The sequence below is a fragment of the Lithobates pipiens genome, unplaced genomic scaffold (genome assembly GCF_037356315.1).
Source record: "Lithobates pipiens isolate NorthernLeopardFrog02 unplaced genomic scaffold, aLitPip1_a1.2 Scaffold_6, whole genome shotgun sequence".
NCBI classification, from domain to species: domain Eukaryota; kingdom Metazoa; phylum Chordata; class Amphibia; order Anura; family Ranidae; genus Lithobates; species Lithobates pipiens.
Genome location: NW_027507881.1, coordinates 4634900 through 4653606, shown reverse-complemented (window position 1 = coordinate 4653606; position 18707 = coordinate 4634900). Strand labels below are relative to the sequence as shown.

At 43.4% G+C, this 18707-nt stretch overlaps 1 protein-coding gene across 1 annotated transcript in view; it reads left to right on the top strand.

The window, feature by feature from the left end:
- The window catches only part of LOC143958197 (IQ domain-containing protein H-like), a 306567-nt gene that overhangs the window by 89616 nt on the left and 198244 nt on the right, over positions 1-18707 (top strand). Inside the window, exon 11 of the mRNA XM_077467663.1 lies at positions 4520-4603. Coding sequence (XP_077323789.1) covers positions 4520-4603 — 84 coding nt within the window. The remainder of the gene's footprint in view (positions 1-4519; positions 4604-18707) is intronic.

Genomic DNA, 18707 nt, shown 5'->3' with positions numbered 1-18707 from the left:
CATAAAGCAGGTCTTAACTTGATGTGCAGATCTCGGATCACCTATCACTCTCTTCCATTGTATATAGTTACATGAAATTGTCACAGTCAGAGGTCAGGCTTGGGGAGCAGTAGAAATAGCAGTAGAGAGGCTCCCACCAACCAGCTGGATAAGTAAACAAGCAGGTCACCCTGGTGGATGAAGCGGGCTCACCCGAGGTGCAGGGTCCAAGCACTAACTGGTGTGCACCAGAGCTCCTGACGGGGGAGATGGGTTTTGCTGGGTGTTAGTACCAGGTTGTTGTCTTCAAGATCACCCCACTAGAAGGTGAGCAAGCCGGGGGACAATAGAAGATATAGCAGGTAGGGATCAAGCAGAAGCGTAGTCAATAAACAAGCCAAAGGTTGGTAGTGTGTGGTAAGGAAGAAACAGACGGCAGCCGGAGTGTCAAGAGAGAGATATTGTCTGGAGAGAGCACAATAATCTGGCAAACAGGAAGTGCAAAGGCATTGTTCAAATAGGAAGTTCATGAAAGGAGCAAAGAGTTCAAAGTTCTTGAGAAACAAAAAGGCAGGAATATCTGAGGCATTGTCCTTGTAGCTGTCCAGCATCCCTGGTGGCTCAGCAAGAAGAGACATCACCAGGCACAGCAAAGGTCGTGTGTTCAGATCCAGGCCCTGACAGTATGGATAAAGTATCCACATCCGGAATTCTTTAAATATTACAGCATAGAGAGCTTTTGCCTCTATTAATTAACCACTTGCCGACCAGCAGCCATCATTATACAATGGCAGGTCGGCATGATCCCACGAACCGTCGTAGCTGTACGTTGGCTCCTTTAAGTGGGATAGCAGGCGCGCGTGTCACGATGTCACGATGACCACCAGCCATGCGTGATCACGGGCATGAGAGCCAGAACAAGGACGTGTGTGTGTGTGTGTGTGTGTAAACACAAATCCCACAAAACACACAAATCCCTGTTCTGTGAGGAGAGGAGATGCAGATTGTGAGTTCCTACGAGCTGGGAACCACGATCTGTCATCTCCTATAGTCAGTCACCTCCCCCTACAGTTAGAACACACACTAGGGAACACAGTTAACCCCTTGATCATCCCCTAGTGTTAACCCCTTCCCTGCCACTGACATTTATACAGTAATAATTTTTTTTTATAGTACTGATTGCTGTATAATTGTCAATCGTATCAAAAATGTGTCAAAAGTGTCCGATGTGTCCGCCATAATGTTGCAGTTTTGTTAAAAAAAAAAATCACAGATCGCCGCCATTACTAGTAAAAAAATAAAAAAATAAATAATAATGAAAATGCCATAAATATATCCCCTATTTTGTAGACGCTATAACTTTTGCGCAAACCAATCAATATATGCTTATTGCGATTTTTTTATTACCAAAAATATGTAGAAGAAGAATACGTATCGGCCTAAACTGAGGAAAACATTTATTTTTGTAAATTGGGGATATTTATTATAGCAAAAAGTACAAAATATTGCATTTTTTTTCAAAATTGTCGCCCTTTTTTTGTTTATAGTTCAAAAAATAAAAACCGCAGAGGTGATTGAATACCATCAAAAGAAAGCTCTATTTGTGGGGAAAAAAGGATGTCAATTTTGTTTGACTACAGCGTCGCGCGACCGCCCAATTGTCAGTTAAAACGACGCAGTGCTGTATTGCAAAAAATGGCCCGGTCATTGAGCAGCCAAATCTTCTGGAACTGAAGTGGTTAAACTCCTACTTTATACTGGAAACTAGGGTTTCACTGATACTAATATCGGTATCGGTGCTGATATTGAGTATTTGTTCTCGTGCAAATACACCAATACCTGAAACTGATACTTTCAGGCTCAGTTCTTTGAGCTGTCAGCGGTTCTCCCCTGTGTTAAAGAAGTACGGTAATTGGAGCTGTCAAAAAAAAAAAAAAAAAAAAAGCAGCCGGCAATGTTTATTAACAACATTGCTCAGCTCCTGAAACACTAAAATAAAAAGAAACATTGTTTCTTTTTGTATATTTCTGTTTTTTCATCTGCAGATCCAAGGGATGAACAAATGTTCCTCTGTTTAACCCCTTATTAACCCTTCATTTACTCTAATCAGCCTTAATTAACTCCCCATTCTCCCCCATTTAATTATTATTATTTCCCTACTTTTTTTTCTTTTGTTCACGTCTATTTTTATAAACGATAAACAAAACTTTTTTTTGTTTGCTTTGTTAGTGAATATTTTTACACATATATATTTTACACATTTCACATTGGAAAAAGTCCTAAATTTAAAAAAAATCTATTTATTTCATTTGTTCTTTGTACCATTGCTGACAGCTGAAGTGAAAAACAAAACAGTTGCGGTAGATATTGGAAATTGATATCGGCGAGTACTAAAAAAAAAAAAAGTATCAGTACTCGTATTCATTGTAAAAAAAAAAAAAATGGTATCTGTGCATCCCTACTGGAAACTGGCTACTGGGATTGGATTGGTTGATCTTCGCAACGTCTCCACTTTTCTTTCTCATTCTCTTTTTTTTTTTTTTTTTACATCAGATATAATAACATGCTTTGCAATAAGCAGGCAAAGGTGATTTCAGCATATATATATATATATATATATATAGGGTTGCACCGATACTAGTATCGGTATCGATACCGAGTATTTGAACAAGTATCGGTACTCGTGCAAATGCACCGATAGCTGAAATTGTTACTTTCAGGCTCGGCTCTTTGAGCTGTCAATGGGGATGAACAAATGTTCCTCTGTTTAACCCTTAATTTACTCTAATCAGCCTTAACTAGCTCCCTATTCTCCTCCATTTAATTATTATTTTCCTGCTTTTTTTTTTTTTTTTTTGTTTTCACGTCTATTTTATAAACGATTAACAATTAAAACTTTTTTTTTGGTTTGCTTTGCTAGTGAATATTTTCCAACATATATTTACACATTTCACGTTGAAAAAGCTCAAAATGAAAAAAACAAAATCAATTTATTTAATTTGTAAATAACTTTTCAATGCTTTGTACCATTGCTGACAGCTGAAGTGAAACACTAAACAGTTGCGGTCGGTATCGTTAATCGGTATCGGCGAGTACTAAAAAAAAAAAAAAAAAAGTATCAGTACTCGTATTCATTGTAAAAAAAAAAAAATTGTATCGGTGCATCCCTACTGGAAACTGGCTACTGGGATTTGATTGGTTGATCTTCGCAACGTCTCCACAATTCATCAGAACTAATAACATCCTTTACAATAAGCAGGCAAAGGTGATTTTAACATATACTGTATATATATATATATATATATATATATATATATATGTATGTATATATATATATATATATATATAATACATATATATATACACACACACATATACATACATCTATATATATATAATGTGTGTGTGTGTGTGTGTATATATATATATATATATATATATATAGGGTTGCACCAATACTAGTATCGTATCGTTGCTGATACCGAGTATTTGAACAAATATCGATACTCGTGCAAATGCACCGATACCTGAAATCAATACTTTCAGGATCGGTTCTTTGACCTGTCAATGGGGATGAACAAATGTTCCTCTGTTTAACCCTTAATTTACTCTAATCAGCCTTAAAGCGGGAGTTCCACCGTTTTTTGTTTTTTTAAAGCCAGCAGCTACAAATACTGCAGCTGCTGACTTTTAAAATAGTGACACTTACCCGCCCAGCGCGCCCCGCGATGTCGGCACCCGAAGCCGATCTCTCGATCGTCTCTCGGGTGCTGCCGTCGCCATCTTGGGTATGGGAATCAGGAAGTGGAGCCTTTCGGCTTCATTTCCCGGTTCCCTACTGCGCATGCGCGAGCCGCGCTGCGCAATAAGGATGGACCCCGCTGTCTCTGGGATCCGTGTGTTTCCCAGCAGGCAGCGGGGGGACTTTCGGAAAGGGGCGTAGATATCTGCGGAAAGGGGCGTAACTTCTGCAGAATCTACGCCGGAAGTGGGTGCAGATACATGTACTGTACAGGTACCTGCACCCCCCCTCCCCCCTGAAAAGGTGCCAATTGTGGCGCCGGAGGGGGGGGGGAGGATTCCAATGAGCGGAAGGTCCACTTTAGGGTGGACCTCCGCTTTAACTAACTCCCTATTCTCCTCCATTTAATTATTATTTTCCTTCTTTTTTTTTTTTTTTTCACATTTTATAAACGATTAACAATTAAAACTTTTTTTTTTAGTTTGCTTTGTTAGTGAATATTTTCAAACATATATATATATATATATATATATATATATATATATATATATATATATATATATATATATATATATATATATTTACACATTTCACATTGAAAAAGCGCAAAATGAAAAAACAAAATCAATTTATTTAATTTGTAAATTACTTTTCAATGCTTTGTACCATATATATATATATAGATAGATAGATAGATAGATAGATAGAGATATATATATACATAGACTATAACATAAAATGAACTTCAATCCTCTTGATGTACATTATGATCAGTGGCATATTTTTTATTGATCGCAGGTTATACAGAAAAGCAGAGGGCGAGGGCCACTGACCTCCACCTTGAGCAGAACCTCCAGATGGGACGTCTGGGTGACCTCGCAGGTGAGTCTCCCGGTCAAGTTCCGGGGGGGGAGGGATTTACAGAATACAGTATGAAATATAAGTACAACACAGTTATTTGTTTTACTTTAAATGAGAAATGGTGTGTGAAATAGTTTGCTGTGGGCAATTATATGGAGCAATAGAAATAATTACAGGGAGCAGTTACATAAAGCAATGAGGAGATATGGATTGTGTATAGAGCACTAGAAGGAGTCGGAGCGAGAAGTTATTGTAATTGAACAATGGGAAGAGTTGTAGACGGTTATGTGCCTATAGAACAAACCGAGTGATTACCGGAGATTGCTTTTTGGATAATAAGCAGGGCTGAACTGATGTATAGAGCTTTCTATGAATAATTATCAGAGCAGAAAAAATATAGACTTGTGTGGAGTAAAGAGGTATCCATCATACGAGAGGGACGATGGGTAATGAAGAGGAATTAGGACACATAGGGGGTGGATTTACTAAAGGCCAATAGACTGGCTCCAGAGCTTAGTAAATGAGGTGAAGCTTCACTTTGTAAAGAATACCCAATCACATGTATGGGGAATTAAAAAAAAAAAATGCATTTTTGCTTGCACATGATTGGATGATGGATGATTATCACATTTATAAGCTACTAGTAAATGTGATAATTCCATCATCCAATCATGTGCAAGCAAAAATGCATTTTTTTTTTTTAAATTCCCCTTACATGTGATTGGGTATTCTTTACAAAGTGAAGCTTCACCTCATTTACTAAGCTCTGGAGCAACTGCGTTTGCAAAGTGCACAGCCTATTAGCCTTAAATAAATACACCCCAGGAGTGGCAAACAGCCCCCCCCCCCCCCCGGTCAGCGGAGAGGCAAACAACCGCCCCACCTCCCCCCAGGAGGATAGCCGGGACATCAAAGCCCCGCACTCGCCCCATCTAGGAATCAAGCGGGCAGTGTGTACGGCAGCTTTCTTCCTCCTCCTGTAGTGTGGATCACGGTGCCTTCCGCCATGCACCCCCCTCCTCCTCTTAGGCATCCAGTAGGATCGCCTGACCTTTCAGCCAATCGGGAAATGAGTATCAGGCCGCGCTTCCTGATTGGCATAGAGGCGATTCAGTGTTAGAAAAGTGAATATTCATTTTCTCTTCTTACACACCTGGGTGGGCTCCGAGCGCAATGCTCTGTGCCACGAGCCCACCCTATTTTGAAGCCTATGCCTATGGCTCTAATCAGGTGCTTCCAAAAAGCACCGGACACATGAATAGGGCGTGGCTGCAGTGGCCATGGATAGATTCATCTATCCATTAACCATATAGGGGGTGGCTCAGATAGACGGGCCGGCGCCTGTGCGCCCTTAATAGACGGGTCGCCCCTGCAAATAGACTGTGTACTTTGCAAGTGCAGTTGCACTAGCTTTCCACAGAGCTTAGTACGCCTGGGTTCACACTGATGTGAATTGGATGCGTTCTTCTCCGCATCCAATTCTGGAGACTGTGACTGGCTCTCAATGGAGCCGGTTCACACAGCTCTAGGGCGGCCGTGGAGCACATTGGAAAAGGGTCCTGTGCGTCTTTGGCTCCGTTTCAGGTGCAAATTCAGCCAAAAATTCAGATCTGATTTGCACCTGAAATGGTGAACAGGCACGCACCAGGGCCCCCTGCTTTATAAAAAAAAATACAAGGCGTCCTGTGATCGGCGGCAGTGTCAAGCGAGCAACCACCTGTGATCAGTGTGCAGAGGGGAAGCCACAGGACCCAGAAGATTAAGGCAATCACTGTAATAGCGCTGACTACTTCAGAGACTGTCACCTTCGCCTAGTGGTCTCTCAGACATGAGATATACACATTTACATTGTGCCAAACTGGACCAACATAACTATACAACAGTGGTCTCCAAACTGCGGCCTGGGGGCTGAATGTTTTCTAGCTTTTATCTGGTCCTTGGGGCACTATTCCACTAACTGATACCAATGATGGGGCACTATTCCACTAACTGATACCAATGATGGGGCACTATTCCACTAACTGATAGCAATGATGGGGCACTATTCCACTAACTGATACCAATGGTGGGGCACTATTCCACTAACTGATACCAATGCTCAGGCACCATTCCCCCTACTGACACCATCAATGGGGCACTATTCCACCAACTGACACCAATGATGGGGCACCATTCCCCCTACTGACACCATCAATGGGGCACTATTCCACCAACTGACACCATCAATGTCGCACTATTCCACCAACTGACATAATTGATGGGGCACCATTCCAACTACTGACACCATACACGGGGCACTATTCCACTAACTGATACCATCAATGGGGCACTATTCCACCAACTGAAACCAATGATGGGGCACCATTCCCCCTACTGACACCATCAATAGGGCACTATTCCACCAACTGACACCAATGATGGGGCACTATTCCACTAACTGATACCATCAATGGGACACTATTCCATTAACTGAAAACAATGATGGGGCACCATTCCCCCTACTAACACCATACACGGGGCACTATTCCACTAACTGATACCATCAATGGGGCACTATTCCACCCACTGAAACCAATGATGGGGCACCATTCCCCCTACTGACACCATCAATAGGGCACTATTCCATCAACTGACACCAATGATAGGGCACTATTCCACTAACTGATACCATCAATGGGGCACTATTCCACCAACTGAAAACAATGATGGGGCACCATTCCCCCTACTGACACCAACATGGGGGCACAATTTCTCCCTTTAAAACCAGTGATGGGGCACTGGTATTGAGGCATTATCTACCCCCCCCCCCCCCCCAAAGTCTGAAGGACAGTAAACTGACCCTTTTTTTAGAATGTTTGGAGACTCCTGAAATATAGCTCATACCTGGAGTTCAGATTTGAAGGGTTAGTTCACCTTTACTTGAAAACTGCCCTATTCAGGTAATGGGCGCCTGTAGATAAAAGTAAACTGTGCAGCTTTGAATAAAGTTGGATAATATCCTTCCTATAAGTGTAGATCATTTATGTACCTCCACAAGCTTGGCCAAAAAACGACTAGAGGTGGCATATGCCTTGTTGCTAGGACATTACTAAGCAACTCCCAGCTGTTACTACTCACCCTCATCATCAGTGACACGAGCTCCCACCAACACGTGTTGTCCACTATCTTCTCTGTCACAGCATTGCTGAGTTCAGAGCTACTGCAACAGGGGAGAGTGGATGTGAGGCGGTTTGAATTGGGAGGGGGGGGGGGGGGTTGACAAGGAGACATCCACTTAGACTTGAAGAAAAACAAATTTTGTCCCTTGTAAAGTTAGCGCTGCTGCACAGGGCCCTTATGAGGTTGCAAGAGATGGATGGATGAAAAAATATATATGTTCTATTTAGGTGCCTTGCATTGTACCAGCCAAAACATCCAAGCCTCAGTAAAAACCTCAGGAAAACCAGGCATGTGCGTCAATCTAAGTGTAGCAAATGAGTGCGTTTTAATACACAGATAAGTGTACTCACAAAAGGAAAAGGTCAGTGGATGCTGACGCTTCCTTTAGTCTGGAACGCACGGGGAGCCAGATATGATGTCACATCCGGGACGCAATGATAGAGTTAGGCAACGCATTTGCGGAGCATGCACTCCTTCAGGACTGGGGTTGTGAAAGTGAAGGCAATCTCAGGTGACCTCGAAAAAAGCAAAATACATCTCTAATATGGGGGTTTTTCACTGCAGGGGTAATCAGACTTTAAACTGCCAAACGATGCTCTGATGGCAAAACTACACGTAAAGTTCATTATGGGAGAATGGGGCAAAATCGAATGTTCACTGACTATATTCTCTGCAGATCGAATGTGTGAATAGAGAAAACACTGCCTTATAGCCACTAGATGGAGATGAGGAGCATACAGCGCATCCGGAAAGTATTCACAGTGCTTTACCTTCTCCACATTTTGTAATGTTACAGCCATATTCCAAAATGGATTAAATTCATTATTCTCCTCACAAGTCTACAAACAATCCCACATAATGACAACGTGAGAGAAGTTTGTTTGAAATCTTTGCAAATGTATTAAAAATAAAAAAAGGAAATAAATCCCACGTACATAAGTAATCACAGTCTTTGCTCAATACTTTGGTGAAGCACCTTTGGCCCCAATTACAGCCTCAAGTCTTGTTGAGTATGATGCTACAAGCTCGGCACTCCTATTTTTGGGCAGTTTCTCCCGTTCTTCTTTGCAGGACCTCTCAAGCTCCATCAGGTTGGATGGGGAGGGTCGGTGCACAGACATTTTCAGATCTCTCCAGAGATGTTCAATCGGGTTCAAGTCTGGTCTCTGGCTGGGCCACTCAAGGACATTCACAGAGTTGTACCGTAGCCACTCCTTTGTTATCTTGGCTGTGTGATTAGGGTCGTTGTCCTGTTGGAAGATGAACCTTCATCCCAGTCTGAGGTCCAGAGTGCTCTGGATCAGGTCTTCATCAAGGATGTCTCTGTACATTTCTACATTTGTATTTCCCTTGATCCTGACTAGTCTCCCAGTTCCTGCCACTGAAAAAGATCCTCACAGCATGATGCTGCCACCACCATGCTTCACTGTAGGGATGGTATTGCCCAGGTGATGAGCGGTGCCTGGTTTCCTCCAGACATGACGCCATTCAGGCCAAAGAGTTCAATCTTTGTTTCATCAGACCAGAGAATTTTGTTTCTCATGGGCTGAGAGTCCTTCAGGTGTCTTTTGGCAAACTCCAGGTGGGCTGTCATGTGCCTTTTACTGAGAAGTGGCTTCCGTCTGCCCACTCTATCATACAGGTCTGATTGGTGGAGGGCTGCAGAGATGGTTGTTCTTCTGGAAGGTTCTCCTCTCTCCACAGAGAAATGCTGGAGCTCTGTCAGAGGGACCATCGGGTTCTTGGTCACCTCCTTGACTAAGGTCCTTCTCCCCCGATCCCTCGGTTTGGCCAAGCGGTCCGCTCTAGGAAGAGTCCTGGTGATTCCAAACTTCTTCCATTTACAGATGATGGAGGCCACTGTGCTCATTGGGACCTTCAATGCTGCAGACATTTTTCAGTACCCTTCCCCCGATCTGTGCCTCCATACAATCCGGTCTCGGAGGTCTACAGACAATTCCTTGGACTTCATGGCTTGGTTTGTGCTCTGACATGCACTGTTAACTGTGGGACCTTCTATAGACAGGTGTGTGACTTTCCAAATCATATCCAATCAACTGTCTGTGAACTCCAACCAAGTTGTAGAAACATCTCAAGGATGATCAGTGGAAACAGGAGGCACCTGAGCTCAATTTTGAGCGTCATGGCAAATGCTGTGATACTTATGTACACAGGATTTTTTATTTTTTTTTATTATTTATAAAGATTTCAAACTTCCTTCACATTGTTTTTATGGGGTATTATTTGTAGAATTTTGAGGAAAATAATTAATTTAATCCATTTTGGAATAAATCTGTAACATAACAAATGTGGAAAAAAGAGAAGTGAATACTTTGCGGATGCACTGTACTTCTTTCCTGTCATAGTGAGTGCCATCTAGTGGCCGTAATGCAGCATTTTCCCCATTCACACGTTAGATCTGCAGAGACTATATATAGCCTCAGAACAATCGATTTTGGCCCATTCACACAGCACAAATTTACATCTAGTTTTAAAAGATGAAGAGTTGTGCAAATGTTTTCTAAACGCACCTATAAGTATATTGTGGGCCTGATGGCTTGCTTACAAGAACTGTCCACCTCTGCTAGGAATCATCCTGGTCCAGGTCCCTTTGCGGAGCAACAGTGCAGCAGCTGTATAAGGCCATCATTAATGAGTTCAAGACCAGGCATTCTCTAGAAATGTTGAAATCGTTTTCAACATTTTTTGCTAGAAAATTACTTAGAACCCCACGAATATAATATATATTTTTTTTAGCAGAGACCCTAGAGAATAAAATGGTGGCCGTTGCAATATTTTATATCACACAGTATTTGCCCAGCAGCCTTTCACATGCAATTATTTTGGAAAAAATACACTTTAAAGCGGAGGTCCACCCTAAAGTGGACCTTCCGCTCATCGGAACCCTCCCCCCCTCCGGCGCCACAATTGGCACCTTTCAGGGGGGAGGGGGGTGCAGATACCTGTACAGTACAGGTATCTGTACCCACTTCCGGGATAGCTCTCTGCGGAAAGGGGCGTATATTACGCCCCTTTCCGCAAGTGCCCGCCCCTTTCCGCAAGTGCCCGCCCCTTCCCGCAAGTGCCCCGCTGCCTGCTGGGAAAACACACAGATCCCAGAGGCAGCGGGGACCGTCCTTATTGCCCAGCGCGGCTCGCGCATGCGCAGTAGGGAACCGGGAAATGAAGCCGAAAGGCTCCATTTCCTGATTCCCATACCCAAGATGGCGGCGGCAGCACCCGAGATACCATCTACAGATCGGCTTCGGGTGCCGACATCGCGGGCGCGCTGGACAGGTAAGTGTCACTATTTTAAAAGTCAGCAGCTGCAGTATTTGTAGCTGCTGGCTTTTAAAAAAAAAAAAAAAACGCGGAGTCCCGGTGGACTCCCGCTTTAATGAATGTTAATGCAAAAAAACACCATAGATGAGCCAATTTTCTTTTTCATAAAATGTTATGTTACACCGAGTAAATAGATACCTAACATATCATGCTTTAAAATTGTGCATGCTCATGGAATAACAACGACAAACTACGGTACTTAAAAATCTCCATAGGCGACACTTTACATTTTTTTACAGGTTACCTGTTTAGAGTCACAGAGGAGGTCTAGTGCTAGAATTATTGCTCTCACGCCATACCTCACATGTGTGGTTTGAACATTGTTTACATACGTGGGCACAAATTACGTATGTGTTCACTTCTGCATGCAAGCATGGAGGCATGGGGCGGTTTAATTTTTTTTAATTTTTTTTATTACTTATTATTTTATTTTTTACTTTTTATTTTTACACTGTCCCTTTTGTCTTTATCTTTTTTTTTTTTTTTAATCACTTTAATTCCTATAACAAGGAATGTAATAGAAATAAGGATGACCCTCCATACTAAAGGAGAGCCGGGAATGTACCTGGCAGATGCCAGCACAGAGGCGGGTGGAGACTAGAAACGAGTAGATGGGTGACAGGAAGGGTAGAGAGCAGGGGTGGACTGACGACTCATGGGGCGCCCGGGCAATAGGAGATTATGGGGCCCCCAGGCAATAGGAGAAGATTATGGGGCCCCCGGGCAATAGGAGATTATGGGGCCCCCAGGCAATAGGAGAAGATTATGGGGCCCCCGGGCAATAGGAGATTATGGGGCCCCCAGGCAATAGATTATACACACACAGACTCACAATATACACACACAGTATACACACACACACAATACACGTACACACACTGAAAAGGTACTGGAGAGACAGGGCCGGTATAATCTTGGGATTTTTTTAGAAAACACAGATTTTTACATACTGCCCCTGGTTTTATTGAGGCTGGCAACCCTGATGGGGCCCCTTGGTGGCATGGGGCCCTCGGGCAGTGCCCGAGTGCGCGAATGGTCAGTCCGCCCCTGGTAGAGAGGGAAGTCCCAGGGAGGCCAATCCAGGGCTGGAACATCCCAATAGATACACCCCATTGTGACATGGTGAAATCAGTCAGGGACCAGCACTGCTGGAGCTAAGGGACTCTCCTGGTTGCCAGGGGAAGAACTCCTCCAGTGAGAGTGTGGGGGGGGGGGGGGGTGTGAGTGAAGGGAAAGGAAAGACAGATTCTGGTGGTAGGGGACTCAATTCTTAGAAGGACAGAGGCCAATCTGTGACAAAGACCTGAAGCACCAAAACTGCATGCTGTCTACCGGGCGCTTGGGTTTGGCACATCACAGATCTGGTGGACAGATTACTGGGAGGGGCTGAGGAAGACCCGGCTGTCATGGTGCACGTTGGCACCAATGACAAGGTCAGAGGCAGATGGAGTGTCCTAAAGAACGATTTTAGGGACTTAGGAGCTAAATTGAGATAAAGGACCTCAAAGGTAGAATTCTCAGGAATACTGCCAGTACCTCGAGCCACACCAGAGAGGCAGAGGGAGATTAGGGAATAAACAAGTGGCTGAGGAGCTGGTGTAGTAAGGAGGGGTTTGGGTTCCTGGAGGACTGGGCCGACTTCTCAGCCGGTCACTATTTCTATAGAAGGGACGGACTGCACCTAAATGAGGAGGGTGCAGATCTGCTGGGAGTGAAGATGGCCAAAAAGTTAGAAGGGTTTTTAAACTAGGCGACGGGGGGAAGATCCAGAGGTAGAAATGGTCAGCATTGAACATAATCCAGAGGGTAGTATTGGCGGCATTAGTGGTAGGTTGATTAAAGCACATAAACCCAAGGTAAGTATAGTAACAAGTCCTATTTGCAATGTCAGAACACCCAATAAGTGCATCATATGCGACCGGTCTAAACTACATGGCATGTTCACCAATGCCAGGAGCTTGGTAGACAAGATGGCAGAACTAGAGATACTCTTGAATGAGGAGGATTTGGATTTTGTGGGAATTTCAGAGACCTGGTTCAACAGCTCTCATGATTGGCTGGCAACCATTCAAGGGTATACCCTTTATCGCATGGATAGAGATGGTAAAATAGGGGGAGGGGTATGTCTATATATCAAGATTAATGTACAAGTGAATGTGAGAGATGACATCACTAAGGGGGCTAGGGAGGAGGTGGAATCCTTATGGGTAGAGCTCCAAAGGGATGAAGCTAAGGGGGAAATAATACTGGGAGTTTGCTATAGGCCCCCTAACCTGAGGGAGAAGGGGGAGATGGACCTCCTATCACAATTTGGATTAGCAGCAAGGATGGGAAGTGTTATCATAATGGGGGATTTTAATTCTCTAGGCATAGACTTGGCGGAGGGAACCACGCATTTGTCTAAGTCTTGCCAGTTCCTAAATGTCTCGCAGGACAATTTTATAGGTTAGATGGTAGACGCACCAACTAGAAATAAAGTGATACTGGATCTACTGATTACCAACAATACAGACCTGATCACGGATGTGGAAATACGGGGCAATTTAGGGAACAGCGATCACAGATCAATTGGCTTCAGTATGAACCACACAAATAGGAAACATACGGGGAACACAAAGATACTGAATTTCAAAAGAGCCAACTTCCCTAAACTACAAACCTTGCTAGAAGGCATTAATTGGGATACAATCTTAGAAACAAAGAACACGCAGGAGAGATGGGGTTAAGAGCATATTGAATGAGGGCATTAGGCAGTGCATCCCACTGGGAAACAAAAGTCCTGGATGGCTTAACTCCAATGAAAAAATGCATATAAAAGCAAAGGAGAAGGCCTTCAAAAAATACAAGGCTGAGGGATCATCATCAGCATTCAAATTTTACAAAGAATGCAACAAGGTATGTAAGGGTGAAATCAGGCGGGCTAAGATACAACACGAAAGACACATGGCTGAGGAGAGCGGAAAAAAAAACACACAAGTATATAAACAGTAAAAAAGGACAGACCATATTGGCCCCATAAAGAATGGGGAAGAACATCTAGTCACAAAGGATGGGGAGATGGCAAAGGTATTGAATTTATTCTTCTCCTCAGTCTACACAAGGGAATCGGGGGGCTTCAGTAACCAAAACTGCAGTGTTTATCCTCATGACACATCACAGGAAGCACCTCCATGGTTAACAGAGAACAGAATTTGAAATATACTTGGGAAACTTAACATTAATAAATCACCAGGACCTGATGGCTTGCATCCGAGGGTACTTGGGGAACTTAGTCAAGTAATTGCCAGACCATTGTTCCTAATTTTTACTGACAGTCTACTGACTGAAATGGTACCAGCAGATTGGAGAAAAGACAATTTAGCACCAAAATTTAAAAAAGGGCCAAAATACATCCCTGGGAATTACAGACCAGTTAGCCTAACATCAATAGTATTCAAGCTCTTGGAGGGGATGATAAGGGACTATATAGAAGATTTTAGTAATGAGAACGGTATTGTTAGCAGTAATCAGCATGGATTCATGAAGATTCGTTCTTGCCAAACCAATCTACTAACCTTCTATGAGGAGGTGAGTTGCCATCTAGATAAAGGAAGGCCCGTAGACGTGGTGTATCTAGATAAAGGAAGGCCCGTAGACGTGGTGTATCTGGATTTTGCAAAAGCATTTGACACAGTTCCCCATAAAGGTTTACTGTATAAAATAAGGTCCGTTGGCATGGACCATAGGGTGAGTACATGGTTTGAAAACTGGCTACAAGGGTGAGTTCAGAGGGTGGTGATAAATGGGGGGTACTCGGAATGGTCAGGGGTGGGTAGTGGGGACCCCCAGGGTTCTGTGCTGGGACCAATCCTATTTAATTTATTCATAAACAACCTGGAGGATGGGATAAACAGTTCAATCTCTGTATTTGCAGACGATACTAAGCTAAGCAGGGCAATAACTTCTCCGTAGGATGTGGAAACCTTGCAAGAAGATCTGAACAAAACAATGGGGGGAGGGGCAACTACATGGCAAATGAGGTTCAATGTAGAAAAATATAAAATAATGCATTTGAGTGGCAAAAATCTGAATGTAATCTATACACTGGGGGGAGAACCTCTGGGGGGAATCTAGAATGGAAAAGGACCTGGGGGTCCTAGTAGATGATGGGCTCAGCAATGCCAAGCTGCTGCTAACAAAGCAAACAGAATATTGGCATTAAAAAGGGGATCAACTCCAGAGATAAAACGATAATTCTCCCGCTCTACAAGACTCTGGTCCGGCCGCACCTGGAGTATACTGTCCAGTTCTGGGCACCAGTCCTCACGAAGAATGAACTGGAAATGGAGCGACTACAAAGAAGGGAAACAAAGCTGATAAAGGGTCTGGAGGATATTAGTTATGAGGAAAGGTTGTGAGCTCTGAACTTATTCTCTCTGGAGAAGAGATGCTTGAGAGGGGATATGATTTCATTATATAAATACCGGACTGGTGACCCCACAATACAGATAAAACTTTTTCGCAGAAGGGAGTTTAACAAGACTCGTGGCCACTCATTAAAATGAGAAGAAAAGAGGTTTAACCTTAAACTACGTAGAGGGTTCTTTACTGTAAGAGCGGCCAGGATGTGGAATTCCCTTCCACAGGCGATGGTCTCAGCGGGGGAGGCATCGATAGTTTCAAGAAACTATTAGATAAGCACCTGAACGACCGCAACATACAGGAATATACAATGTAATACTGACATATAATCACACACATAGGTTGGACTTGATGGACTTGTGTCTTTTTTCAACCTCACCTACTATGTAACTATGACAGGTCCTCTTTATTTAGAGATCTGGTGTCAAAAAAAGACCCAAATCTCAAATTCACCTTTAAAAGCAAAAGATAAAAAAAAAAAATGTTTTCTTTAACTTTTGCTTTAACAATAAAAAAAAAATAACATTTACTATGGCCCAGGAACGTCATGGCGTCGCTCCAATCCTCCAAGGGCATAGAGAGGAGTGGCGGCCATCTCGACCTTACCCTTCTCCATGAGGAAAGAAGAAAGATGCAGCGCTCTCAGCAGGAGCAATCCGTTCCTAGTGTGCAGTCTGCAGCACAGGTGCCAAGTCTTCTCACACTAAATACAATATATAATATAAGAGAGAAGAGCCGGAAACTCCAAAGTCCTTGTTGCAAAAATGTATTGGCTACATATGAGCATTGACCACTTAAGGACCGGAAAGGATTTACCCCCTTCCTGACCAGGCCATTTTTTGTGATTCGGCGCTGCGTCGTTTTAACTGACAATTGCGCGGTCGTGCGGCGCTGTACCCAAACAAAATTGACGTCCTTTTTCCCCAACAAATAGAGCTTTCTTTTGGTGGTATTTGATCACCTCTGCGGTTTTTATTTTTTGCACTATAAACAAAAAAATTGCGACAATTTCGAAAAAAAAAAAAATTTTGCTACAATAAATATCAACCCAAAAAAAATAAAAAAGACAAATTTATTCATCAGTTTAGGCCGATATGTATTCTACATATTTTTGATTAAAAATAATAATAAAAATAAGCGTATATTGATTGGTTTGCCCAAAAGTTATAGCGTCTACAAAATAGGGGATAGATTTATGGCATTTTTTTTATTAAAATACAAAATACTCAAGCGCTGGTGCGGCAAAAATACTAAAAAAAAATTCTCCCAAAGTTAATAAAAAAATATATATATAAAAAATGAATGATAAAAGCTGCACTAAAGAAAACAGTTATCCCTCACTTGTGCAAATTTTGAACAAACTATATAAATTATTAGTGATTAAAATCAATACTCAATAATACTTATACCATAAAAATCAATAGTAAATAAATAAATGTCAAATAAGTAAATAACCGTGTAAGTGAATAAATATCAAATAAATAAATGACCGTATAGGTGTATCCTCCTAGTGCATAGATAACAAATTAAAATTGATTGATAGCTTCTGTGCTAATAAATATAAATATGAATAGGTGTTTGATATTACTTCATGCCTTATGCCTCATACACACGATCAAACAATCCGGTGAGTCCGCCGGACAAACCGCCCGTGTGTGGGCTCCGGCGGACTTTTTTTACCCAAAAGTCTGGCGGACTAAGAAAGTCGTTTTGCACTCCAATCTGTCCGCCGGACTCGCATTTCGACGGACAGTATGGCCGTGTGTGTGCCAGTCCGCCGTACTTTTGAAATGAACGGACTTTTCCTGCCCGGAGAAAAGTCCGCTCATTTTGAGCGCGGCTCCAGGTAGTCAGGGCCAGCGAAGGAGGCATCGCTGGCCCAGTCACCTGGTATGGACTTAAAGGGGAATCCCTACGCTGAAAAATCGGCGTGGGAGTGCCCCCCTAGGTCCATATCAGACCCTTATCCGAGCACACTACCCGGCCGGCCAAGAAAAGGGGTGGGGACAAGCGAGCGCCCCCTCCTGAGCCGTACCAGGCCGCGTGCCCTCAACATGGGGGGTGCCTTGGGGAAGGGGGGGCGCACGCCCCCCCACCCCAAAGCACCTTGTCCCCATGTTGATGAGGACAAGGGCCTCTTCCCGACAAGCCTGGCCGTTGGTTGTCGGGGTCTGCGGGTGGGGGGCTTATCGGAATCCGTGAGCCTCCTTTAATAAGGGGGCCCCCGGATCCCGTCCCCCCACCCTATGTGAATGAGTATGGGGTACAATGTACCCCTACCCATTCACACAAAAAGCACACAAGGGTTAAAATAGTTTATTGCACAGCTCCGGGGGTCTTCTTCCATCTTCGGGGGTCTTCTCGCCGGACTCCTCCGCTATCTTCTGCTCTTTTGCTAGCTCTTTCACTAGCGGAGGAGCCCAGCTTTCTTCTTCGCCGCCGCCGCCCTCTTCTTCCGACTTCGGGGGTCTTGTCCCCCTCTTCGGTTCTTCTTGCCGGGCCACCGTGCCTTCTTCTAGCTCTTTTACAAGCGATGGCCCGGTCTTCTGTTCTTCTCTTCTGGAGATGTTGCCTCGTCGCTGTCTCCAGTCACAACGGCAGGGATGCGGCGTGCGGCGACTTATATAGGGACATCACCGGATGATGTCCCCGCCCATTATGATGTCACAGTCCCAGCATCCTCTGGGACTGTGACATCATAATGGGCGGGGACATCATCCGGTGATGTCCCTATATAAGTCGTCGCCGCACGCCGCGTCCCTGCGGACTTAGTACAAAAGTACCGTGTGTGGGCAGGTAGCTCGTTCGGAAAGTCCGCCAGACTAAGTCCGCCGGATAGTCTACTACGTGTATACGCGGCATTCCGTGCATATAAAGCTAATTCCAGACAAAATAAATCAATAAAACTAAATCTAATCATATACAGCTTGCGCGTTGACCACTCCCGTGCGCTGATCTCCACAAAACTTCATATACAGTCTTAAGAATGACTTATCACCCTCAGTCCTTTATATAATGTCCACAACACACTTTTATCCCATTGCAACACATATAGCATTTTCCTCCTTGCTCCTTACTTTATATCTTTCATTTCGCCATGAATGGAAAAAAAAGGGAGAAAGAAAACAAAGGATAGTGTGTTACTTTGATAAAGGATGATCTTAAAGAGGGATTCCACCTAAAAAAAAAATTACTAAAAGCCAGCAGCTATAAATACTACAGC